At 43.2% G+C, this 26,881-nt stretch overlaps 1 protein-coding gene across 2 annotated transcripts in view; it reads right to left on the reverse strand.

Moving 5' to 3' along the window:
• Nucleotides 1-26,881, reverse strand: part of SGO1 (shugoshin 1) — an 82,447-nt gene that overhangs the window by 49,911 nt on the left and 5,655 nt on the right. For both annotated transcript variants that reach the window (XM_073630226.1, XM_073630225.1), the window contains exons 2-3: nt 16,669-16,825; nt 16,369-16,565 (exon numbers count right to left, since the gene is read on the reverse strand). In XM_073630226.1, coding sequence (XP_073486327.1) covers nt 16,369-16,565; nt 16,669-16,810 — 339 coding nt within the window. In that variant the 5' untranslated portion in view covers nt 16,811-16,825. The remainder of the gene's footprint in view (nt 1-16,368; nt 16,566-16,668; nt 16,826-26,881) is intronic.

Consider the following 26,881-nt stretch of genomic DNA (forward strand, 5'->3'; position numbering starts at 1 on the left):
AGATATCAGAGTGGCCATTATATGGAGTTTGAATGAGTCCCATATGTAGCTGCTGACTTAAAATAAATAAAATTGGCAGCTGGAAACCAGCTTTAATAATTCACAGCTGGCTCTCCACTGCACATGCGGGCTTTGCACACCGAATATACATGCAGCCTCCTTGGACCTGTCCTGTCCTAGGAGGTTGCGAGAGGTGACGGGGATGGGTCTAAAATCGTGAAGATTCTCTTACCAAACTTCAGAGTAGTTATATTATTGAATTATTAGAGTTTGTCACCAAACTACTACTTCTGGTTTGATCGTCTTTTTTCTTCAGCAGAAAGGCGTGGCTATGGGCACTAAATTTGCCCTTAGCCTCGCCAATTTGTTTATAGTCAAGTGGGAGGAGGATGTCATCTTTTCCCAAGACTGACCATCATTGGACCTGTGGGCTAGATATATAGACTACATCCTCCTCCTATGGGATGTTAGTTCAGAGTCTTTGGAGCAATTTTTTACATTTCTGAACAGGAACGATCGAGGCATTTCTTTGTCATATGACTTTAGTCATACAAAAATTAATTTTTTAGACCCTGAAATTGAGATCAGTGCAAGTCAATTTAAAATTTTAAACTTACTTTAAACTGACTGTAATGGCTTCATCCCTATAGACAGTTGCCACCACAGATCATGACTTTGCTTGGTTCCACGCAGTCAGTTTCTGAGGTTGCGCAGGAATTGTTCTGATACGGAGACTTTTAAAACACAAGCTTTGACTCTCAGACAGAGGTTCATAGACAAGGGCTATGATCCAGTAGAAGTTGATTCAGAGCTACGGAATACCCTAATGGTGGATAGGCATTCCCTTATTGGTTGACAAACCTCAACGGGAGACTGAAGAAACTTTTAAATGGTCGTTAACTTCATTCTCTGTCCAACATAGACAGATTAAAAGCTATTGTCAACAAGCATTGGAATATACTTAAGAGTGACCGTACTTTGGGCTCACTTTTGCCAGAACAGGCCAAGGTTATTTTTAGGGGCGCTCCTCTACAAAAGGAGAATTGCCCCTATTATTATCAATCCACCCTTTCCACCTTTTTTTTTTTTTTTTTTTTTCACAATTTGGTGGGGTATTATCAATGCAAAAAGTGTGGCATTTAAACATAACACACGAGGCAGACATAAAACTATGGAGTTCAAATCAAATGTCACCAACTGCTTGTACCCCATCAAAGAATTCAGTACATGTGCCACCAGACATGTTGTCCATTTAATAACCTGCCCTTGTGGCAAACAGTACGTTGGTGGAACGATTTGTACGTTTACAATTCGAGTAAATGAACTTTTTAAATAAAGTTTATTTTTACATGTCATTTTTTTTCATTTTTAATTATATGTTATTTGTATACGAAATGTTATTAACTCCCTATTGCTTTTTCCTCATTGATATATTTTTATTCTTTTTTTTTTTTTTTTTTTTTTTTGTATTTTTTCCATCTGGTATTAATCAATTCATTTTTGAGTCATGTTTAGTCTTATTTTTCCCACTAGATGGCGTCATATGACCCTTTTTTAAGAACGTTTTAGGGGTCGTTATACTTGGACTGTGTCATCTATTGATGCAATGTCCTAATTGGTCTTCTATGTAATGCGTTTTAAGTTGCTTTCTAATTTAATTATATTGAAAATTTAGTTTAAAAGCCCATCTAATGTTCTGTGTTTACTTTCTATTTTTGTTTTTGGAAACTGGGTGTCGCCACACATGCTTCACAATGAGGCGTGGTTTCCTTGTATATTTATAGCAATGAGTCAGAGCGTCGCCAGTTCCCTAGACGACGTCTTTCTAAGACGAAACGTACAGCGGAAGGTTGACGCGCTGACGTCATCTCTGTGTGTCTCGTCTCGAACGGGTGTTCGCTGGCCGGCTGCTGCATTTTTATCCTATGCATTTATACTTTGCTGCTACGTAAGTGCAATAATCTATTTTATAAACTATTTTACCTCACTGATTTGCGCTATGGAATGCCTTGTTTTCATTCTTTTTGGGTCCTCCCTGCTGCCTGTATATTGATCTTTTGGACGGAGCTGCCCTGATCTGCTTGGTTTGCCTGGCTAACTTGGTCATCCTCCCCCTGTATCGCTGACCTTATTAGGACGCCAACATGATTGTGTGCCTGGTCTTTATTACAAGCTGTCTCACAGCTTGCCGTTGGTAAGCATTCAATTTACCTGGTGGTGGATTTATTCACGTGGTGTCACTGGAAGGATTTATTAGCTTCATTGCACTTTTTTGGACATTTTTTGAATTATTATTTGGACTTTATTTCACTGATGCGATATTCCATACTGTTTTTATTTTCACATGTGTTGTGTTTAATATAGTTTTTTCTTTAATATTTATGTAGATCTCTCAGAGATCTAATTTACTTATTTACAGCGCGGTTCCCATTTACCTACTGTCTTGTCTGATTGTGTTTATCCCACAATTTTAGAACTGCTGCTATATAATTACATTTATTTTGTGTAAGCGCGGTAATTTTTCTTTTCTATTTGGGATTTACCTATGACCAGAGGGGTCTCGCGTCTCAAGACATACTGGATTTTTGAGTTACAGTCCCATTGCTGCCTTCATCAATAAAGCCTAGATTAATAACCCTTTTTTGGAAGCTTTGGATGCATATTTATAAGTTCTTTTGATTTTAATTTATATTGTCATAATAAGTTTGTGTAGTATTTTGTGACTCCAGATCGAGTGCCAGCTCTGCGGTGTGTGTCAAAAATACAATACACTGACCTATTTCTCAACATTCTCCCATTTGTACTTTTGCTTCTGTTTATATTTTAATACAATACATGGTCATTACCACTATGTAGGTTAACCGGTCGAACATAATGTTGCCGATATAGGTTTTGCTGACATGGGTTTCCATAGAGGCTACACCTGTGTTTAGCCTTAGCGTTTGAGGTTGGTGGCGCAGGGAAATGCTCCCAGTTCATGTGGGGGTGGGTCCCTTGCTGTTAGCACCACCTCACACGAGGTTTGGCTTGCCTTTTGAAAATGAGGCTAAACCCCCCTTTCTCAGCAACTGACAGCGAGGCTTGGTTTAACATGACGTTGAGCGGTGTACATTGCTTGCACGGTTATCCACCCCCAAGGGCAGGGTTTGGACTGTACGCATGGCGTCATTTCCGCTGCGTCTTGAAGCCATTAATTCTTATAGAGTGAGGCTTATAGAACGCTCCTGTGCCATTTTGGCTGGGACAGGAAGTAAGCATGATTACATACAATTGCTAATGAAGGAAACACCGCAGGTCTTTATCTTGTTATGGTGGACACACTACTGTATTTAAACACAATGATTGCAGCAGACCAGCACCCCAGATGTCGTCCCATTAGACGAAATGCATCGGAACGGGCTCTGCTGATGCCATTGCTTCAATTTCACTAAAGCTTTTTTTTTTTTCCATCCTCACGAATGTGTGTGTTTAATAAAATACTCCTTTTTCCTTAATGGAATTACACTATGTGGCCCTCTATTTGTTTCCCTCTTAACCACACCACAAGCTTGATTGACTCATTAGACGTATGCCTGTCTGAGTCCAAGTCCTCTGGTAAGCCTTCAACTAATTGGTGGTGGACCATCTACTTGCAACCTCTTTATATATTTCTCTTTTTGAAGTCACAATGATGTCATGACAATCCATTCATAGACTTGGACTCATTCACGTTTGACCTTTTCTGTGGATATCATGTTCACTTTTTTGTACACAATATATCGGTATTGTTGAGTTATGTACTAAGTGTTATGTCCCTTTAGGGGTTCTATCACACACGCTTTTATTTTTTTTTTTCACATAGATTATCACACACTACTCAATTTTAGTTTACTCTAATATTGTATATTAGCGCTGCGCTTTTATTTTATCTTTCGTTTGCAATTGTTCCTTTGCTGTGCTGACTGCTGTTCACCATTTAAAAAGAGACAGCGCAGTATATTCTTCACGTTTTCTCCCCAGTGTGAAAGCCCGAGTGCTTTCACACTGGGGGCAGTGCGCTTGCAGGACAGGAAAAAAAGTCTGCAAGCAACATCTTTGGGGGTGGTGCAGGAGCGGCGTATACACCACTCCTCCACCGCCCGTGCCCAAAACGGGCGCCATTAACACTTTCCTCAGCAGCTAGCGGGGGTTAAAAGCGTCTCACTAGCGGCCACCCACCCTGTGCATAGGGAAAAGCAAGGCAATCTGTCAGAGAGCTTCTAAAATGAGGACTACTACAAAATAGACAGCACCAAGTTAGGGTCCTACAAAGAACAAGGAGGGTCTGCCCAAGCAAAACAATCCATGTTACACCTTGCTTAAACAAAAAAATGAAAACGCGATAGGTCTCTGAAATAAGATGGCTAATGCAGAGATATGTCCCTTGATGGTACTTAAAGCCAGAGACTTCTACACACCAGAGTGGAGAAAAGCCAAAAAACGTAGCCCTTGACATTGTTGGAAATAAAACAGGCAAAGCAAGCGTATGATGTAAACCCTCCCAGAAGTTGGCTTTCCTGCCTTCGGGGGGTGGGGGGTATTAATGCTGGCCATACATGGTTAGAAAAGTAGTACGAAAAAGCGAGCGTACTGAAATATGGTTTGACTTTCAAAACCTTAGTGGGCTTACTTGGATTATCAATGGAAGAGTTTGTAGCAGCGCTAAAAGTTGCTTTACTAAAAACTGTACTAGTGATAATTAACAGTGCTTCAATATAAACTGTATTGATTACAATATTGCTTTAAAGTTCATTAATTGTGATGAGTTATGAAAAAAAGAAAGAAAAACATCCTATGAATATTGATTGTGCTCAGGATCCATAACCAAAGTGTGGGTAAAGCTTCTTAAAAATTGATTGAATAAATCCTCCACCGCAACCACAGTGATAACACTACACAGAATGCACGCTTACCCTAAGGCAAGCTCTGTAAGCCTGCGACCTATATCCGGCCAGGGCCTTTATCCAGGGAAGATTCAGGGATAACGATGTCCCAGCAAATCTTACAGGAGTGGTCAGCATGCAGCACAAGTCTCCCCAATCACGGGTTCAAACGAGTGGCCAGATAACCCATGTGAATGAGGCCTTATTAGAAATTTAGCAAGAGTTATGCTGTTTGTGCATGCAAATACCGTATATACGTCAAATTTTTCAGCCCCTTTTTTGGGGCTGAAAGTGCCCCCTTCGACTTATACACGAGTCACCGCCGTCTGCCTACATGATCAGCGTGTCATGCAGGCAGACGGCGGCCAGCGTGTGATACAATCTACTCGGCAGCGGCTCTCACAGTTCAAAAGCCTCGCCTCCTTGTCTGTGATAGGCAGTCAGTGTACAGCCTATCACGGACATTCTCTCATCCTCGTCCGTGGTATGAGGATGAGAGAATGTCCGTGATTGGCTGACCGCTGAGAAATTGAGTTTTTTGGACGAGGAGGCGGCGCGGCTTTTGAACAGTGAATGGCCGCCGAATACTACATGGTGATCAGTGCAGAGCGGCGCACAGGACACAGGTTGGATGCACACAGGGACAGATGCACAGGACACATATGCACAGGACACATGGAGGTATACAGCTGCAGATGGGCATTGTTGACCCTCTTTTTCCACTTACAGTAGCTGTGCATTTCTCACCCTCGTCTTATACTCGGGTCAATAAGTTTTTCCCTTTTTTTTGTGGTAAATTAGGGTCTCGACTTATACTCGAGTATATACGGTAGTTATTTTATAAAATACATTGGCGATTTGATAAACATTAGCGCAAATATTGCATGGCCTAAAAAAAAAAAAAAAAAAAATCTGTAGCACCTTTTTATTTTACTGGTCATGTGCTTTCAGAAAAAATATTTGGTTTGGAGTTATTTTACAAACTCTGAAAGCTGCAAGGGAAAACATTGCAAAAAATGGTTCTGACAGCTATGTTTAAAAGTGGAGCGCAGTTCCTGGGTGCAAAAGGGTTAAAGCCAGCATCTAAAAAGCAGAATGGAAGATCGGAACCTACAACAGCAAATCTGGTCAATCTAGGAGAGTCCATAACATGTCACAAGGGAAGATAGACAGATAAAAACCCTTTTCCAAAAAAATAAAAAAAATACAATAAAAACCACCACACAAATAGTGGCTCCACTTCAAAAGTGATGTGTAACACAACTTGTTTGCAAACTTTTGGCTAGTTTCAATTGCTCAATAACCGTACCCAAAATTTTACAACAGCTTATATCACTTAACTATAAAGTTATGTTATTTTGGTGGCCATAAGTGCATGCATGTTATTTTGATGTATATACAGTATGTGATTCTTAGATGTAGAATTTAACATCATGCCTGGCAAACATACAAATAAGGCTTAGAGCATACAATGACACAACACATTAGAAAAAGACACAAACTTCATGCAATTTCAAAGACAGAACAGTGAAAAAAAAAAACAAAAAAACAAAAAAAAAAACGTTTATTACCTGTTCACTCATTTTCCAGGACAGCATAGAGAGATAGGCTCCTCCCACCACATGAAACACGTGATCCACATTATAAGACAGCCCACAGGCAGTAGCCCCTCAGCATTAATAACTGAAGGCACAGATAGAAAAACAAAAACAACTCCCATTAGTGCAACCAGCTTAGGATTACATCATTTGGCGGCACAGTGGTGTAGTGGATAGCACTTTCGCCTAGCAGTAAAAAGGGTCGCTGGTTCGAATCCCAACCACGACACTACCTGCCTGGAGTTTGTATGTTCTACCTGTGCTTGCGTGGGTTTCCTCCGGGTACTCCGGTTTCCTCCCACACTCCAAAGACATGCTGGTAGGTTAATTGGATCCTGTCTAAATTGTCCCTAGTATGTATGAATGAGTTAGGGACCTTAGATTGTAAGCTCCTTGAGGGTAGAGACTGATGTGAATGTACAATGTATATGTAAAGCGCTGCGTAAATTGATGGCGCTATATAAGTACCTGAAATAAATAAATCATTAGACTAAAAACAAGGGAGGGAACTGATGCTCGCCTGGAAGATTCCTTGAAAATTAGTTAACAGGTAATAACTCGTTTTCCCAAGTCATCTTCCAGGACAGACAAAATAGAACTACCTGATCAGGGCGGGACCACAGCTTTAAGCACCTTCCTCCCAACAGCCTGTTTCTGGTTCGAGAACAGGCCCGGTCATGTTTATGAAGGTATGGAAGCTGGACCGTATTCGGTTTTACAGATCTGGGGAGGAGAAGTGCTGACCTTTCCAGCTCAAGAAATGGCCCCTGCTCTGTCTAGATGACCTTTGATGTTTTCCAGAGGAAACAGTGATGATACTTGGTAGGCTTCCATCATTGGACATTACAAATCACTTTGTGATAGTAATATTTTGACACCTTCTTGCCTTTATCTGGACTCCAGAACAGAACAAGCAAACTAGAGGTTGATCTCCAGTCTATAGATCTCACCCTACATAAATGTTCATTCAATGAGATACCCATGGACATTTTGGAACATACATAAAATTATATATATTCCAAAAAGCATATGCCCATACTGATGACCTTTCTCCCCTCTGAATGCTGGTACGGCAGCTATGAGTGTCTGAAAAGGGTCTGGGTAAAAATTAACCTGGCAACTTTATGGATGACAGGAGCTCTGCCCAAAGTTGGAAGTCTGAGCTTGTGATGCTGGTGGTAAGTTATGCAGATCAGTGCTTCAGAAGGTTAAGCCTGTAGTAAATAACAGAACATTTACTTTGGACTCGCTACAGCTGTTCTGTTAGGAAGGCTGATTAAAAGATGCAGTTTTTAACATATACAGGAGTACTGAACCTAAACATACCCAATCAGGTATAGGGGTCAGAGACATAGCAAGACGTGAACCCACATCTACAGGCCATATTCCTGCCAGGAACACATTACAAGAAGGAGCTGTCTGCATCTGCGGCAAAATGGGCAATACACCCCCAGTCATACAAGTTTTATACTGCTGTGTAAATCCTAAACCCTAGGAAAGATTATAGTGACCACACGACTCCAATTAAAGGGCTCAGTGATGCAATCAATAGAAATACAAATGTCAAAGTGAATGTAAACAATTCATGAAATTTGAGCTGGGCACATATCTGCAGTTTTATCATCTCTCTTCAAAGCACAAAGTCCTGTAGTAGTCTCCTGCACCGTTCTCCTGTTATCCTGTTAACTTCTGACAAGTTCTTTGTCAACCGAGATAAAAGCAGGAGCATTGTGTTGGATGCTATAGATTAGCGGAGCGCTGAACTATTCAACGAACAGCTCTGAAAGTCTCTACCTATGGAGGAGAAGGGGTTGTGTGCCTTTCCTCCAATCAGCTGTCTTGGCTGTATGCCTAGACTACACTTCCAGTGCTGAACAGGAAGAGAAAATCTTTCTAAAGAATATATAAAAAGCTGAAGAAGACAGCAGATATGCAAGTAAAACCCATGCAGGGAGATCTGCCCCATCCCCATGCACCATCCGAGGCCGTTCAACCCACTGGGCACATGTCCACAACCACTCCAAAAATAAAAAAAATATAAAAAAAGGTGAGGGAACCTCCCAAGTTACTTTTCAAATTGACGTGCAAAGTAGATTTTTCTACTTTTACTCGCCTTGGTAGATGGCTGGAACCAATGTTCTCTCTTACCAGATCTAGGCATGGAGAGAGCATAAATGGTACTGCATGCTGAACGTAAGGGATTTGATCCTCTGCTGAATGAAGGCTCAGCAGAAAAAAAAAAAAAAAAAAAATTTAAATAAAAACCCTGAGCATGAGCCTTCGTTGTAGTTATACAAAAGACAAAATACCTTGGTAAGGTCTCAGCAACCGGAGATTCTCTCCAAGCCATTTACACACCTGCTGTCTATGAAAATTAATGCATTAAGACAACCTATTCAAGATTGTATGAGACAAATGTAAAGGTCAGGTAAAAGCCTCCCAATTCATACAGCCACATTTACAAAATGAGGGCTAAGTTCAAGCAGGTCTTAGAACTATTAGGTTCAGTTTCCACTAGTGCAACATGCCAAGTGACCCTGTACACAAAGTTGCGGCCCATTGATTTCAATGGCACCCGGTCCAATCTATGCGACTAAAAAGTTGCAACGACCTAGAAAATGTCCCAGCACTACCCTGATGCGACCTCTGATGCAGCCCCAATTCAGAGGCTGTAAAGTCGGAACAGCAGAAACGTAGCCTCAGAGTTGATACATTCGATCACATATGAGGCATGAACCACAATACTACCAAAAGAATATAACCCAAATAACACAAACATAAGCTGCAATGTTGTGTATTTAAATACATAGAGTTTTAACATACGAGTAGTGTGAGGTCAGAGACAGAGTACTCGTCTAATCACACACACACGCACGTCATAGATATAGCATAATCTCTGGCTACCAATTAATTATACATCTATTCAGTGAAGGAACCCAGGGAGCTCCAGGTGATAGAAGTCTAGGCACACAAACTGGAGCGTATAGCAGATACTGTTACCCCATAATAGGTACAGCCATTTTATTTGGACATAATAGGAAGTGAGTCTCCTTAAACTACATATTTAAACAATGTATGTTAACAGATTGCTGTCCACTTAACTTGCTTTATATAGCCCACACTAAGGTTGGAGACAGACATGTCCAAATCTAGTGATAAATGAAAGCTTCTGACACCTTTGGATAAGCCCTGAAGCATGCAACAGGAGCAATTGTAAGGACAACACCTGCAGGTAATAACGAGCAATCATTAAACACGGGTTTGTTCATGCAATCCTTGCATGGAGGTTACGCCCAGGAGACTGCCTAGGGGTGGTAGAGCTGCATGATTAATAGTCAAGAACTGCAATTTTTTTCCCTGTTGCGATCTTGACAAAAGTGTTTCACGATTCTTGCTATGCAAAGAATTCTCTGCTCTTCTGAAGCCACAGCCATTAAAAGAAAAGGAAGAAAAAAAAAAAAAAAAAAAAAAAAAAAAAAAACACAACCCCATGCAGTCTGCCAAGAATCACAACATTCTTTAGCAGTGGAACTAAGGCTAAGCATTGTAACAATTTGTCAAAGGAATAGACTGTGTGTAAGTGAGGAAAGTTTAAACACTTAAAACACAAAACCTTTTTCTGACATTTGTTAGTTTCAAATTAAAATAATTTTTTTTTGCTTGAAAACTTTGAACCCCCAAACATTATATATTTTTTTTAGTAGAGACCCTAGAGAATAAAATGGTGATTGTTGCAATATTTTATGTCACACTGTATTTGCGCAGCAGTCTTTCAAATGTAATTAAAGCTAACCAGTAAAGTTAGCCCAATTTTTTTTGTATAATGTTTAAGATTTTACGTTGCGAGAATCGTGATTTTATTTATTCTAAGCAAAAAAATCATGATTGTCATTTTGGCCAGAATCGTGCAGCTCTAAGGGGTGGTTTATTGCCCAAATCTCAGTACAAAAAGAGTCCTGATTAAACCACAGCAGACTCCACTGGCTGTGGTTTAATTGCTGAAAAACAAAGCGTGTAATTGATGGTAAACAGACCCCAGGAGCCCTGCACATGCACAAACGTGACTTAAGTTTAGGAAGGAGTTAACGAATCGCAGCTTCTGCTGATCTCTGAGATTGCTAGCCCCAGCTCTGCAGATTGTAGGTGTTAGGGCCTCTGCCTCCAAATGACCACAATAATGGTGGACAGGAACACAAAGCACATTAACCCTGTGTTTGTAGGAGGTATGCAAACACCCACAGCAACCAGTACCCAAAGAGAGGACATCCTCCTATAGGGAAACCACCTTGTGGCCAGTGGCCATCTACCAAAATTAAAGCAGGTGTCATGGTGGAACCAGAGTACATGGTGTAGCTTTGCAAATCAGATGAAGTCTGCTGTAATACTCCTGGGAAGTTCGAGGTCCACCTACTGCTTCCCTGATCATGCTCCCTCCCCGATGTCTGTTGATGGCACCAGGGAATACTCACAAAACCACCCTATAGCTGTCCATTCAGGGGGGAACTGCAGCATAGCAGGCTGCATACTGTCCTGGCTTACCAACATAGTTTACCTGGCTCTACAGATGTGTGCCCCTACCCCCCATCTGGAGGTTGTGAGGGTCTCTGGATGCCTCTGCTCCAGCCATGCAGTACTCCCTTCAAAAGATTTGGGGAAGCCAGTGGCTGTGATCCATCCAGATCAATCAACAGCAAACATCAGGATTTCAGCCAGCAACAGAGGATATGGTGCTAGACCAAAATGTGAGTAAGGGAGGGCTCCCCTTGAGCCTCAGCACCCACAAGGATAGCCGATTCTCCTCTGGCGAAGAAGCCTTTGTGAAAATCAAGAAAAAAAAAAAAATAAAATTTTTTTATAAATTTCCCAATGCCCTTTAGGAATCCCTTAACCACTTCACCTCTGGAAGGATTTACCCCCTTCCTGACCAGAGCACTTTTTGTGATTCGGCACCGTGTTGCTTTAACTGACAATTGCGCGGTCATGCGATTCTGCACCCAAACAAAACTGATGTTCCCCCAACCCTCCCCCCCCACAAATAGAGCTTCCTTTTGGTGGTATTTGATCACCTGTGCGGTTAATATTTTTTGCGCTAAACAAAAAAAAAGCAATATTTCTTACTTTCTGGTATAATAAAATATCCCCCCCCCCCCCCAAAAAAAAAAAAAAAAAAAAATTATATATAAATAATCTCTATCTCAAATGTCCATGGGTATCTCATTGAATGAACATTATGTAGGGTGAGATCTATAGAACCTCTAGTTTGCTTGTTCTGTTCTGGAGTCCAGATAAAGGCGTCAAAATATTACTATCACAAAGTGATTTGTAATGTGCAATGATGGAAGCCTACCAAGTATCATCACTGTTTCCTCTGGAAAACATCAAAGGTCATCTAGACAGAGCAGGGGCCATTTCTTGAGCTGGAAAGGTCAGCACTTCTCCACAGATCTGTAAAACTGAATACGGTCCAGCTTCCATACCTTCATAAACATTACCGACCGGGCCTGTTCTCGAACCAGAAACAGGCTGTTGGGAATAAGGTGCTTAAAGCTGTGGTCCCGCCCTGATCAGGTAGTTCTATTTTGTCTGTCCTGGAAGATGACTTGGGAAAACAAGAGTTATTACCTGTTAACTAATTTTCCAGGAATCTTCCAGGCGAGCATCAGTTCCCTCCCCTTGTTTTTAGTCTAATGATGTAATCCTAAGCTGGTTGCACTAATGGGAGTTGTTTTTGTTTTGTTTTATCTGTGCCTTCAGTTATTTATTAATGCTGAGGGGCCACTGCCTGTGGGCTGTCTTATAATGTGGATCATGGTGTTTCATGTGGTGGGAGGAGCCTATCTCTCTATGCTGTCCTGGAAAATGAGTGAACAGGTAATAAACTTTTTTTTTTTGGCCTTAATGTAAAATGCTATGTTTTTTATGACAATCGCATGAATTCAAAGGACCTGTTCACTGTTCTGTCTTTGAAATTGCATGAAGTTTGTGTATTTTTCTAATGTTGTGTCATTGTATGCTCTTATGCCCCGTACACATGGTTGGACTTTGTTCGGACATTCCGACAACAAAATCCTAGGATTTTTTCAGACGGATGTTGGCTCAAACTTGTCTTGCATACACACTGTCACACAAAGTTGTCGGAAAATCTGATCATTCTAAACGCTGTGACGTAAAACACGTACGTCAGGACCATAAAACGGGGCAGTGGCCAATAGCTTTCATCTCTTTATTTATTCTGAGCATGCGTGGCACTTTGTCCGTCGGATTTGTGTACACACGATCGGAATTTCCGACAACGGATTTTGTTGTCGGAAAATTTTATATCCGGCTCTCAAACTTTGTGTGTCGGAAAATCCGATGGAAAATGTGTGATGGAGCCTACACACGGTCGGAATTTCCGACAACAAGGTCCTATCACACATTTTCCGTCAGAAAATCCGACCGTGTGTACGGGGCATAAGCCTTATTTGTATGTTTGTCAGGCATGATGTTAAATTCTACATCTAAGAACCACATACTGTATATACATCAATATAACATGCATGCACTTATGGCCACCAAAACAACATAACTTTATAGTTAAGCGATATAAGCTGTTGTAAAATTTTGGGTAAAGTTATTGAGCAATTGAAACTAGCCAAAAGTTTGCAAACAAGTTGTGTTACACATCACTTTTGAAGTGGAGCCAGTATTTGTGTGGTGGTTTTTATTTTTTTAGGGAAAAGGGGATCTCTCTCTCGCGGACACCCGGTGGACATAGAGTCTGCGGGACCCGTGGTCACAGAGCACGTGCACGTCCACAATGTCGCATCTTAAAAGGGGACGTACCCGTACGCCCATTTGCCCAGCCGTGTCATTGGGCCGACATATCGTGCGCTGGTCGGCAAGGGGTTAATCTGGACTCCATTTAAAAGAGTTGCAGCACTGGAGCTGGTATCCAGGCAGTAGATAACCTGCACTTCCAGCCTGTGCATCTGTCCCTTAGGTGGTTCCCCCTTTGCTCCCATCCTCTGTCCTAGAGTGAGAGGACACAAGGCGGAATGAGCCTTTTACAAAGAGACAAGGTGCAGACGATCACCCTATGACCAGCACCCATGCACAAAGGGAGACCCAAGTTAAGCCCCACCACTAGTAGGGAAAAAAGGAGACACAGCCAGACTCCCCAGACCAGCCCTGCTGGTCTGTGGAAAGTACAGAGAATCATCTCAAAACCCCTGGTGGCCCCTTCACCAGGGAGCAAGAAAAGAGGAACCCCCATTTGCCTCTCTCTTACCTTAGGGCCAGAGTCTGCAGGTGTCCCAGACCTGCTTCCCTGCTTACAGTCTCCTCCCTGGTGACTTACCAGTGCAGGACAAAATGTTCTTCTCTGTAGCTCTGAAAGGTTGAGCAGTGAGGATCCTGGTTTGGCACTGTGAATCGGACACCTCCCCTGGAACAGTGCATAGAGCTTGTAGCCCTGACCACCAGGTTGGCGTTTGCTACCAAAAACATGGCTGCTAAGCCACGTCCTCCGCTCTGCTTTCAAGGTAGGAGCGCAGACCACTACACTATTGAGCTGAGCACCAAACTTCAGGACACCATAAGTCCGCACTGTCCCCCGGAAGACTCACCGAGTCAATCTCCCACACTGCCAGTGTGCCCGAATCTACAGGCATGCTGTCAACCAGACTCCTGTGAAGAGAGGGTTCCCCTGGTGTAAAAATTCAAGACTCTCCCTTTCCAGGGCAGCCCATGAAAGTCCGAGCTACCTGCCTCCCCAGGTTCACTGCCCCTCTTCTGGGATGCTGTAGCCAGGAGGCCCCTGCCACCTAGCACGAAGGCCAGAGAAAAATAACACATTTCTTCAGAGTTCCTGTCTTGTCAGAGGAAACAAATACTGAGGGGCTACTGCCTGTGGGCCATCTTTTATAATGTGGATCATGCGTTTGCTGTGCTAGGTGGGAGGAGCCCATCTCTGTAAGCCGTCCTGGAAGATGACTTAGGAAAGTTACATTTTGGTCTCATCTGATCAGAGCACCTTCTTCCACGTTTGCCATGTCCCCCACATGGCTTGTCGCAAACTGCAAACGGGACTTTTTATGCCTGTCTGTCTTTCAACAATGGCTTTCTTCTTGTCACTCTTCCATAAAGGCCAGATTTGTGGAGTGCACGACTACGGCTGCTTTCACACTGTGGCGGGCGTTGGCGGTAAAATGCTGCTAGTTTTAGTGGCACTATTCGGGCGATAGCGGGATGCTTTTAACCCCTGCTAGTGGCCGAATAAAGGGTTAAATGCAGCTGCTGAAGCTCTTTGGCAGCGGTGCCCATTCATGTCAACGGGGAGGAGCAGTGTATACACTGGTCCTCCACCGCGCGAAAGATGCTGCTTGCAGGACTTTTTCTAAGCACTCAGGCTTTCCCACTGGGGGATGTAGGGGAAGTGTTTTTCAGGTGCTATTTTTAGCCCGAAATCGCCTGAAAAACGCCCCAGTGTGAAAGGGGTCTAATAGTTGTCCTGTGGACAGATTCTCCCACCTGAGCTGTGGACCTCTAAAGCGCCTCCAGAGTTACCATGGGCCATTTGGCTGCTTCTCCGATTAATGCTTTCCTTGCCCAGCCTGTCAGTTTAGGTGGACCGCCATGTCTTGGTAGGTTTGCAGTTGTGCCATACTCTTTCCATTTTCGAATGATGGATTGAACAGTGCTACGTAAGATATTTAAAGCTTGGGATTTTTTTTTTTTTTTTTTTTTTTTTTAATATAACCCTGCTTTAAAACACCTCCACAACTTTATTCCTGACCTGTCTGGTGTGTTCCTTGGGCTTCACGATGCTGTTTGTTCACTAAGATTCTCTAACAAACCTCTGAGGGCTTCACAGAACAGCTGTATTTATAGTGAGATTAAGCTACATACAGGTGGACTCTTACTGATTACGGTAAGTGACTTCTGAAGGCAATTGGTTCCCCTAGATTTTAGTTAGGGGTAGCAGAGTAAAGGGATCTGAATATAAATGTACGCCACACTTTTCAGATATTTGTATAAAAAAAAAAAAAAAAAAAAAAAAAAATTTGAAAACCCATTTATCATTTTCCTTCCACTTCACAACTACTTGAACCTTGGATTATGAGCATAATCCGTTCCAGGAGTATGCTCTTAATCCAAAGTACTCGCATATCAAAGCGAGTTTTCCCATTGAAGTCAATGGAAACAAAATAATTAGTTCCGCATTGACTTCAATGGGATGCAATACCGCATGCGGCCAGAGGTGGGGGGGCTGGAGAGCCTTGGAAACGGCCGGAAAGGCCCGAGGACACGTCGGCTGACCTCGGCAAACATCGGAAACTGATTATTTCCGTGTCTTTCCGAGCATTGCCGAATGGCAGCGAGCGTCTGCTCCGGCGCCCCCCGTATGTCAGGCCAAATGCGGTAACTGCAGGCCCTATTGGGTTGAATTCTGCTTGTCTTGCGAGACACTCGCAAACTGAGTCAGAATTTTTTAAAAAGTTGCTCGCAAATCAAAACGCTCTCAAACCAAGTTACTCTTAAACCGAGGTTCCACTGTATGTGCTTCTAAAATCCCAATAAAATAAATTTACGTTTTTGGTTCCAACATGAAAAAATTTGGACAATTTCAAGGGGTATGAATACTTTTTCAAGGCACTGTATGGCCCAGTGGATGAATGCACAGCATGCGGCAGATACCAAGCACCTGACATACCATAAAGTATGTCCAGTGTAGAGTGGGGTGGTCTGCTGTCCTCCATGAGTATGCACCAGCCATCATGAGTTAGGTGCACCTTCAAAGCAGGGCTTAAGGAAAGTGGGAGGGGGAGAGAAGAAGAGTTGCAATTTAGGGATATGCATTATTCACAATTCAAATGATTTTTACTCACCTCAGATTGAGTGCTTCCCTGTTGAAGGTTGAGCTTTCTTCTCAAAAGAAAGATTTCAAACATCAACCTCTGCTGCTCTCTTTTCAAATGAAGGACGAGATCCTGAGCCTGTCTGGTCTTAAACTTTTCAGCTTCCAGAGCCAGAGCTAAAGCGTGGTTATTGGACTGATAGCTCTTTACAGTTATAGAATTACTGCCTAAAGAAAGTAGTAAACATTAAACAGCATGTACACGAAGTGTTAATGCATAAACTATTTGAAAAAAAAAATAAAATAATATAATAAAAATTATACATCTTACCGATGATCTTGACTTTTGAAGATAATGCCTTACCAACTGCTGTAACCTTTGCTAGTTTTTTCGTTCTCTTTTCTTTCATTCTCTCCTTTATGTCTTCAAGGCTATCCTGAAAGGATTTTTTTAAACACCTTTCCTTTGCCATGGTTTTCTTCACGCACTGTAAAAAAGGAACAAATTATGGCAAAAGTATTTAGAGCATAACTTCACAAATGGCCACTGACCTAGCCTATAAATGGCCTTTGCAGTAAGGAGCACATGGAAGGGCAATGCATACAAAAACCAAAGAAATTGCAAGCTTAACTCACCTGCCTGCAACCAAATTATCCTGTCTAACAATATGCGTTAAAAACAGGTTTGCAGACATATATAATACATGCATAAGCTACAGAGCCCTGTCAAGGCACCCCAGTATTATCTGTAGTGCTAACTCTCCGCAGTGGAAGCACACGCATTATAATGGATAGGCAGAGGGCAGGGGAGCCTGGAGGGAGCCCACCCCTCTTTAAAAGGCACAGGGGCGCACTGGACGCTTGCTTGCTTTAAAAACAACCTTAAAAAGTGTTACTAAACCCACAACAGTAAAATCAGTCTGTAAATGCAGAATAGCATGCTTGTTATACTCACTGTGGAACTTTAGCGGTTAATACTCTGCATTGTGTAGAAAGGCTGTTTAAGGCCTCATGTACACTGCTACTGGTAAACGGACGTTTATTAGGCACGGTTCACACTGATGCGAGTTCATAACGAATGCGATGCGTCAAAAGCACTTTAAATTCGCATGTCATCCCTAAAGTCATTGTTTTCAATGACGGCCGTTCACATACATGTGTTGCGATTCCTTTACGAATGCGATGCAATAAAACAAACAAACAAAAAAAAAAAAAAAAGTCTTGTGCGAGTTTACTGCGTTGCGAATTTAGTCTCCATAGACAACGTAAATCGTTCTTGAATCACATTGATGGTTCGCATATGTACGAATTCCACCACACTACTCTCTACAAAAACCAGTTAGTACACAGGAAGTTAACACTTTTTTTTTTTTTTTAACACATTAGGATTCCATTGGCTAGAATATCAATCGCAGCTATGTCCAACTCCTGAAATTCGCGGTAAATTCGCACCTCCCAAAGGACAAAAAACGGAAAACATTCACAGCGCAGCAGTGTGAACCGAGCCCAAGGAGCAGTTGGGCATTTTTTTTTCCAACTACTCCTGAACTCTCCTCTACGTTATCTTATCAGAACATGTACACAGGGTTGTTCACAGTCATTTCTAGGCAGTTGAGTTTGGAGGCTTTTTTTGGAAAGCAAAAATAAATAAATTATATGGGTTCAGAAGCATTTCAAACGCCAAACGCATCTAAAAATGCAGCTAAACACGGTAACTTGCGTTTCGTTTACAAGCATTTTTAATTTTTGGCTATTTTGCAAAAAATTAATTGTTTTTATATTGCTGGGTTTGGTAGCACTTTAAACCTCCCTCTGGAGTGTCGTTTATAAGTGGTACTGCAGAAATAAGGAACAAGTGGCCAGTGTGCCCGACAGCTCAAATAAGACTAAAGCCTTGTGCACACGATCGGATTTTCGGCAGGGAATTGTGTGATGCCTGACTGTTGGCCTGAAACCCGACTGTTAGTATGCTCCGTCAGACAATTGTTGGCCAACTTTCGCCAAACAAAATGTCGCAAAGCAGGCTAGTAAATTTTCGTATCATGTGTACACAAGTCTGTCACACAAAAGTCTGTCACTATGTTCATGTTTGTTGGCCGACAATTGTGTGCCGTTAGTATGCAAGACAAGTTCCCGGCACACGCCCTTCAGACAAAAGTGTGATGCTCTGTTGGCCAACAATTGGATCGCGTGTACGAGGCTTAAAATTGGATTCACTAGTGCAAAATTGGATGCAGGTTTCCCCTACATCCAAATTCGCATGGGAGGAGAGTGTTCCCGGCTCTCAAATCTCCGTGGTGGCTGCAAAGCGGATTGAGCAAGGGTCCTGTGTGTCTTTGGCTCTTTTACAGGCCTGAATTCAGGCCGGATTCATCCCAGAAAAATGGGAGAACAGGGACGTACCGGACCCCGTGTTGTGAGCCGCGTCCGAACCTAAAGCTAGGTTCACTCCTGTTTTCAGGTTTAACACTTTATTTTCAATGCATGTTAAGGAGTCATGTGCTTTTCATGTTGACCAATAAAAAAATATTAGGCTTGTTGTTGGCAGGTAGTTTCCGTTGGCTGTATCCACGATCAATGAATTTTATGGCTATCAGAGATTCATGTTGCAAAGCAGGGGGCGTTTGAAAGCTAGTGACTGCAGTACTGGCAAGTTCAATACAGTTGGGACCCAGAGTGGATGTCTCCATCACACATAAAATCGCTGAAAGAGCAGATTTTAGTGCTCTTGGTGAGCTTAAACGCTCAGCGGATTGTGGATGAAGTAGCATTTGGTATCACTGTTCCCCTAAGGTAGTGCTGCATTCAGTAACAATGAAGGGGGCTTTAAAGCCCAGTCCTTGGTCAACAAACCTGTCCTTGGGCAGGGCGGTTGTAAGTGCCTGTATGACGACAATTTTTTTTCCTCATTTTATTAGTCCAAGACTCACTGCCGCTCAACCCTGGATATCCTCAGTTTGCTTTGCAGATGGATGGTGCTCGCAGTCGGCTCTTGATTGCTATAGAACAGTGTTTAAGTTTCATAGAGCGGCACACATCCTTGGAATGATGAACAAGCTTTTTTGGCCACATTTACATCCCAACACTAAGCACTATTCCAGGAGCAGTTGGTGGTTATTCTGGCCTTCCTCCACATAGAAGGTCAAGGCTCCGGTGAGTCCTTTCTGCTATTTTGGACCACGCTACATTCCAGGACTCAAGATCCTTTGGCAAAATGGAAAACTTCGAGAGCGAATGGAAGGGTGTGCAAGGGCACCTTTCTGAAGGAAGCACAACCATGGTCCTTTTCAATCCCTTCATCCCCTTATAGCCTTTTATTCTCCTCTGTCTCGCACAAAGAAGACCGGTGTTGCGTTTTAAAGAAACTGAGTCTCGGTGTAAGATGGACATTTCCAGTTTGTGAGTCTTCCTTTCAGGGCTTTCCACCTCACCAATGACCTTTTATGGAGGTTCCAATCTCTGTGTAGCCCCTCTCAGGAAATGGAGGTGCTTCAAATCGATCATTACTTGGATGGTATTGTACAGTTGGCTCAGAGTCCAGATGACTTACTAGTTCAAAAGGGGGATTCTTCTGGTTAGCCTGAGAAGTTTTGGCTGGATAGGAGGTATCAAGACAGTTGGAGAAGACCTGACTAGTCATCGATACCGAAGCCCAGTTTAACGCTCATGCAAGCACTTTTCTCCTTCTTTGAATGGGCCAAGCAGTTGTCAGCTTCCCAATGCAGGGGTCTCCTGGAGACAATGGATGTCTTGCATCCCTCTGCTACCCTGGGCACACTGGATTCTCTGGATGTTCCAAAGAATTTCCTTATTGCAATGCAGAAGGCAGCACTTAAGCCGATTCAAAATGCTTCTCCCTAAATGAGCAGGAGCCTCTGGTGATGGGTATGCCGGTGGACCCTCACTTGATCTTGTCTGGTAGGTTCATTATCTGGGACCATTGTCACCACTGATGTCAGTACTTGGTTCCCAATGAATGGGTCTTTAAATCGGAAGAAGACTCAATTATGGGGCCACCCTCAGCTGAGTCAGTTTGCATCACCATTCATTCACAAGGAAGTGGATGCCCTCACTCACCAAGTAGATACCTTTACTCTACTGCCTTTGGTCATGAAGTTCCAGGGGAGACTTATCTAAGGGTCTCACTGTGATAGCAAGCATGCCAATTGGCCCTCAGGCCTTGGGTTTACCCTAGCCATGGAACATAGTCAGTACCAAGCACTTCAGTTACCAGTGTTTCCACAACACCTGGCCTACGATGGACTGTCAATTGAGAGGGAAGGAATGGAGAATTTGGGCCATCTTTTGGAAATGGTTCAATACTGACAAGGTTCCAGAAAGGACGTCAAATGCTATTTACTCCGAAGTCTGGAACAGGTTCACAGCCTAAACAGAATTTTGATTCTTGCAACCCGGGGGTTGCCAAATTGCTATAATTTCCTTACATGGATCTGGATTTGGGGCTCGGCCTAGTTTTGTAAGGGCTCAAATTCCAGCCATTTCAGCTTTCACCAGGGAAAATAGACATGTGAGCTGCCAGGGGAATGCTGCATGAAGTCGGTCCCAAGATTTTGCCCTGAGGAGGAATAACATTCCCCAGTAGGTTTTCATTCTGGTCCTGGACTTCCTTTTCATCATCAGAAAGCAGTCCTCAGTGGGACATCACTTGAGAGGCAGTGTCCCTCAATAACTTCACTGGACAAAATATCAGCTCTGCAAGGACTTGGAACTACAGAGTCCTACATCTTATTTCTTCTTGACATGTTGGGGCCCATGCCACTCGAGTACCTTTGTTCCCAAGGTGGCTTCTGTTTTAATCTTGCAAAGTGGTGTTTCTATCATTTTCCGGAAGAGACCGTACCTATCCTACACTGGATGTACCAAGTGTCTAAAATGCCTACCTTAAAGCAGCTTCCCAGTTAAAATCCTCCAGAAGGCTGTTTGCATTTCCATTACACAAATTTGGAGGAGGAACCTACAGCAAAACCTTGACATCTTGCAGAGTAGTCAAGGTCATCCAGAAAGCTTAGTGTGGCCAGGCAAGAGCCTGTAGAAGTAATACAGGCTCATTCAGCTAGGCACTTTTTTTCACCTCTAAATTTAGGCATTTGCCTATGGAGATATCTGCAAAGCAGTAGGCTGGTTGGCGCAGTGCACCTGCCTCAGACACTACAGGGAAAATCTAGGGGCTTGTATATCAATGGAATGACGGTCCAGGCTTCCATGTCCATTGTAATAAAGTTTGATTTGACATTTTAGCCCTCCCTGTTATTTATCATATGTATGCTGCCATGTTGGCGTTCGGAAAACTAAAAAATTGTATCAAATACTTACTGTAATTTCCCTTTCCTGACACCAGCATATGAACCCTCCTTTTTTTCCCTTATCTTGACATTTTACGGAGAGTTGGGGAGGTTGCTCACAGTCAGACTTTTATAGATTTGGAACGGCATTAGGCAAGGAAAATTGCAGCAAGTACGAGATACAATTTTCCATTTTTTTTTTCCCCCCGTTTAGGATAGAGTGGAGAGGGATTAGAACAGTAATTGCTGCCTGTATCTCTGTAGATTCACACTCTCTCTTCATTTGTCTTGATGGGCGATCAAAGTGAAAGAAAATCCCAAATTTTAAATGATTGCCAAAACAGTAACAGAAGGGCAATCTTCCCATGGGGACACTAGTTCTGGTGACAACCAGAAAAAAAAACAAAAAACAAAAAAAAGTTACTTACTGGTAACGTTCTTTCCCGGAGTCTTTCAGGACAGCCACCTGAGAGAGACCTTGGCTCCTCCCCTCTGTAGGAAACACCGTGCCAGCTTCTAATTTCCTCCTCCCCTGCTGGCTCCTCAGTTCTTTAAAGAGCACCTCCAATCCGCTGGGGAGACACAAGAACATATGATACACATAATTTATTATATCACATTTCCTGTAAGGAAATCTCTATGTCTTAATACACAATTGGGTGGGTACCCAGCTGTCCTGAAAGACTCCGGGAAAAGAACGTTACCGGTAAGTAACTTCGTTTTTCCCCTAATCGTCTTTCAGGACAGCCACCTGAGAGGATAAACGAGCACTTACCCCTAGGACGGGACCACGGCTTGTAAGATCTTGCGCCTAAAGGTCTGATCTTTAGCCTCCCAAAAATCCACTCTATAGTGTCTTACAAAGGTGGCAAAGCTGGACCAGGTTGCTGCTTTACAAATCTGTTCCGGCGTTGCTCCAGCTCTCTCTGCTTGCGATGCTGCCATTGCCCTTGTGGAGTGTGCCCCGATACCCTCTGGCATCTGGATGCCTCCTAACCTATAAGCCTGTTCAATGGCTTCTTTTAGCCATCTGGCTATGGTGCGTTTTGAGGCCTTATGCCCTTTCTTTGCTCCAGAAATTTAAATAAATAAGGAATCCGTCTTCCTAATATCTTTTGTTGCTTCTAAATAATGTAAGACACATCTAAATTATGAAACCTTACCTCTTGTTCCTTAGAGGTATTTGGGCAAAACGATGGTAATCTCCTGGCCTCTGTGGAATTTCGAGGCCACTAGGCAGAAATCCGGGATCCATCTTAAAGATTATGCGATCCGGAAAAATCTGAAAAAAGGGGGGCCTGATTGACAGGGCCTCTATCTCACAGACCCTTTTAGCTGTAGTAATTGCCACCAGGAAGGCTGCTTTAAGCGTCAGCATCTTCAGGTTGCAACTATCCAATGGTTCAAAGGGGTCTGCTGTCATAGTTTGCAGCACTAATGACAGATCCCACTTTGGAAAGACTGTACATTGTATCGGTCTTTGTCTGCTCAGCGATCTAAAGAGTCCGATTACCCACAGATCAGATGCTAATCTCTTTTACTGGTAAACTGAAAGTGCTGACACTTGACTCTTTAGCATGCTAAGACTTAGTCCTTTGTCTATCCCACTCTGTAGAAACTCTAGGACTGCCACTGAGCTCTGTGTATTGAATTTTTGTCTATGCACCATCTGTTAAAACACTTCCATACCTTCTGGTAGATGTTACGTGTCTCAACCTTTCTGCTTTTCAGCAGTGTATCTATTAGACGGCCTGAGAACCCTTTTGCTTCCAGCAACTGCTCCTCAGACACCATGCGGCCAAGTTCCATCTTTCCACTTGGGGGCAGTGTACTGGACCCTGGGAGAGTAGATCTTCCTGGATCGGTAATAACCAGGGGGATTCTACCGCGAGTTCTCTGAGCATAGAGAACCACGGTCTCCTGGGCCAGTAAGGTGCTATGAGAATTAGTGTTGTATTCTCCGTACGGAATTTCCTTATTACCGCTGGTAGTAGTATTGGTGGGGGAAAGGCATTGCATTTGTTGAATGCCCACCTCTGTGCTAACACATCTACCCTGAGCACACCGTCCTCTCTTTTCAGGGAGAAGAATGCTCTGACTTTCCTGTTTTCCTTTGAGGCAAACAAGTCCACCTGAGGTATTCCCCATTTTTGAGCAATCTGCTCGAATACCTCCTGTTTTAGCACCCAAATCGCCTTCTCTCACTTTTTTCCTGCTGAGGGAATCCGCCACTTTGTTTAAATCCCCCTTCAAGTGGACTGCTGACAACGAGAGTATGTTTTCTTCTCCCCATTTCAAGATTTCCTCTGCTAAGGTCCACAGGTTTCCACTTCTTGTTCCCCCGTTTGTTTATATAGGCAATCACTGACACATTGGACCTGACCTGCAAATGATGACCTCTCAACTCTTTCTGGAAGGTTTGAAGTGCATACCATACTGCTCTCAACTCCTTCCAGTTGGATGATCTCATCCTCTCCTCCTTTCCCCAAGTCCCTTGTGTTAACTGAGAGCCTAGATGTGCTCCCCACCCTACACCGCTCGTGTCTGTGGTTCATGTTCTCTGTTCTCCTCCACCACAAGGTTCTTTTTACCCTTGCTGGTAATAGAACCTTGGTATCTAAGGACACCTGCCTGTGATCCCATATCTTTAACAGGAACATCTGCAGTGGCCGGAAATGCAGGCCTCCCCACTGTACCGCTGGGATTGCAGATGTTAACAGTCCTCCTTTGCAGTTCCTTCTTCAATGTGAGCCTGTAATTGGTTTAACTAGAATTCTACGTTTATAGCCACTACCGTGAACACCATAGCTGGCTTCAGGCTGCCCACTGTTGAGTCCCATGATTTCTTTAATAACGAGTCCATCCTTTTATCCATCGGCTTGGATAGAACCCCCATGTCCTCAAATGCCAAGTCCGTGTGCCTTGACATCTGCGAGAAGGCTGCATCTAATTTTGGATTTTTGTTCCATACTGATGCTGGATCCTCTGCGAAGGGAAACTGTCTTTTTAAGGCTTTAGAAAAAAAATGGTTTTCTTTCAGGTTCCTGCCATTCTTTCTTAAAGCGGGGTTCCACCCAAATTTTGAACAATATCTGTATGTATTCTCTTCCTTGCCTAGATGCTGACATGCCGTTTAAAAAAATTAAAATCGCCATAATTATCTTTTATTTTTCTATTCTTTGCAATTCCTGGTTCTCCTCCCGTGGGAGTAGGCGTGTTTCTAGCCTCTCCCAGACTCCTGGGAGCTAGTCTCAGGCTTCCCAGGATGCCACTGAGCATGTGCGGGAACGAGCAGTGAATGCTGGGAGCACAGCATTCACCACATCCAGGAAATAAATGCTTGTGGGCTTCAAATGCCCACAATGAAGATGGAAACCGCCTGCAGTGAATAATATAAGTTATTCTTTCCGACGAAATCTGACACAGGCGGACATATTACACACAATATGTGAGTATGTAATGCTGAGAAGAAAAGTTTGTGAATGAACTCAAAAAAAAAAAAAAAAAAAAACGATAAATAGGTGGACCCCCGCTTTAATAGCCTCTATTAGGACCTAGTGAACCGGAAAATTCCTCTTTTCCTGTTCCCCTAAGCCCTCATACATCTGATCGTGCAAGGATAATGGTTTAGTTTCTGTTGATATACCTAGTGTGGTATAAATGGCCCCTAAAAGATGATCTACCTCTTCTAATGAGAGTTTGTATCGGGATGGCTTTCTGGAATCCCCATCCAGAACTTCACCCTCAGAATCTTGGGAGCCGGATACTGCACTGTCAGGTTCCTCTTCCGCCTCCTCTCTAGGGGCTACTGAAGGACCTGCACTAGTGGAGGGTATTGTCTGCGTTTTTGGTAACGTTGTCTGTATTGGAGGAGCAGTCTGAAGCTGTGGCATTTGAAAACCTTCAAAAAAGGTTTTAAAGGATTCAAAAGTATTGGACAATTCCTTAACAGATGCCGGAACCGCAAACCCGGAAGTGCCCGCCCCTTCGGCCGTGCAGTCCCAGTACCCGGCGTGGTTGCTGTTTTTACACGCTGCTGGGGGCATGGGACTGCGGGAACTGCGCTCCATTCCACCTCGCTCGGTGTTGAAAAGGTGCCCCCCGACCTCCACCTGCGCTCAGGGATGCGGGGGTGGCCATAGAAGGAAAACTTTTTTGCCCAGGTTAGTGTTAAACTACTGTGGGTCTGCACACTAAAATACTCCCTGCTTTGTCCTAGGAGTCTCTACGCCTCTTTTAGGACATGCTGCCTGAGCCTCCCTTGGCTTGGTTCCTTGTTGTCTCCCCTCTGGAGGAAACACAAATAACTGAGGAGCCAGCAGGGGAGGAGGAAATTTATAGAAGCTGGCGCGGTGTTTCCTACAGAGGGGAGGAGCCAAGGTCTCTCTCAGGTGGCTGTCCTGAAAGACGATTAGGGGAAAATAAATAGATTTTTTTTTGGGGGGGGGGGAAATCGCCCAGCTCTACCCGGAAGTGAAGGGAGGAAAGAGCTGCAGACTTGCATGGCACTGGATCGAATGAGGGCTCAGGTAAATAAAAAGGTAAAAGGGGGATGCCGACACCTAAACATTTTTTACCATAATGCAAGGAATTCTTTAACATGGATGTAAGCCCAATTCATGAAATCTGAGCTGGGCACATATCTGCAGTGTTTTGTTATCTCTCTCCAAAGCACAAGTCCCATAGCTGTCTCTTGCATCATAGCTCTGTTATCAGCCTGATAACTTCTCACACTCTCGGAGACGGATTAGCAGTCAGTCTGCCGTCTAAGACCAGAGTTGTGAAAGCATTTTCATTCTTCTACCAACTGGAGGTGTGTGTCTGTGTGTGTCTCCTTTTCTCTAATCAGCTGCTTCCAGTGTAATCCAAGCCTTCTCTAGAATGAGGAAGTGAAAATTCTTACCTGATGTAAGAATTCTAAAGAATATAGCAAGCTGAAGACAGCAGATATACATGTAGAACTTATGTATGGAGATTTGTTTCATCTCTGTATCATCTGAGACTGTTCACTTCACTGGGTATATGTGAGGGTTTACATCCACATTAACCACTTGCTTACTGGGCACCTAAACGCCCCTCCTGCCCAGACCAATTTTCAGCTTTTAGGGCTGTCACACTTTGAACGACAATTGCGCAATAATACAACACTGTACCCAAATGAAATTTTTATCTTTTTTTCCCCACAAATAGAGCTCTCTTTTGGTGGTATTTGAAAATGACCAAAATTAGTTTTCTTTTAAA

The sequence above is a fragment of the Aquarana catesbeiana genome, linkage group LG05 (genome assembly GCF_042186555.1).
Source record: "Aquarana catesbeiana isolate 2022-GZ linkage group LG05, ASM4218655v1, whole genome shotgun sequence".
Taxonomy (NCBI): domain Eukaryota; kingdom Metazoa; phylum Chordata; class Amphibia; order Anura; family Ranidae; genus Aquarana; species Aquarana catesbeiana.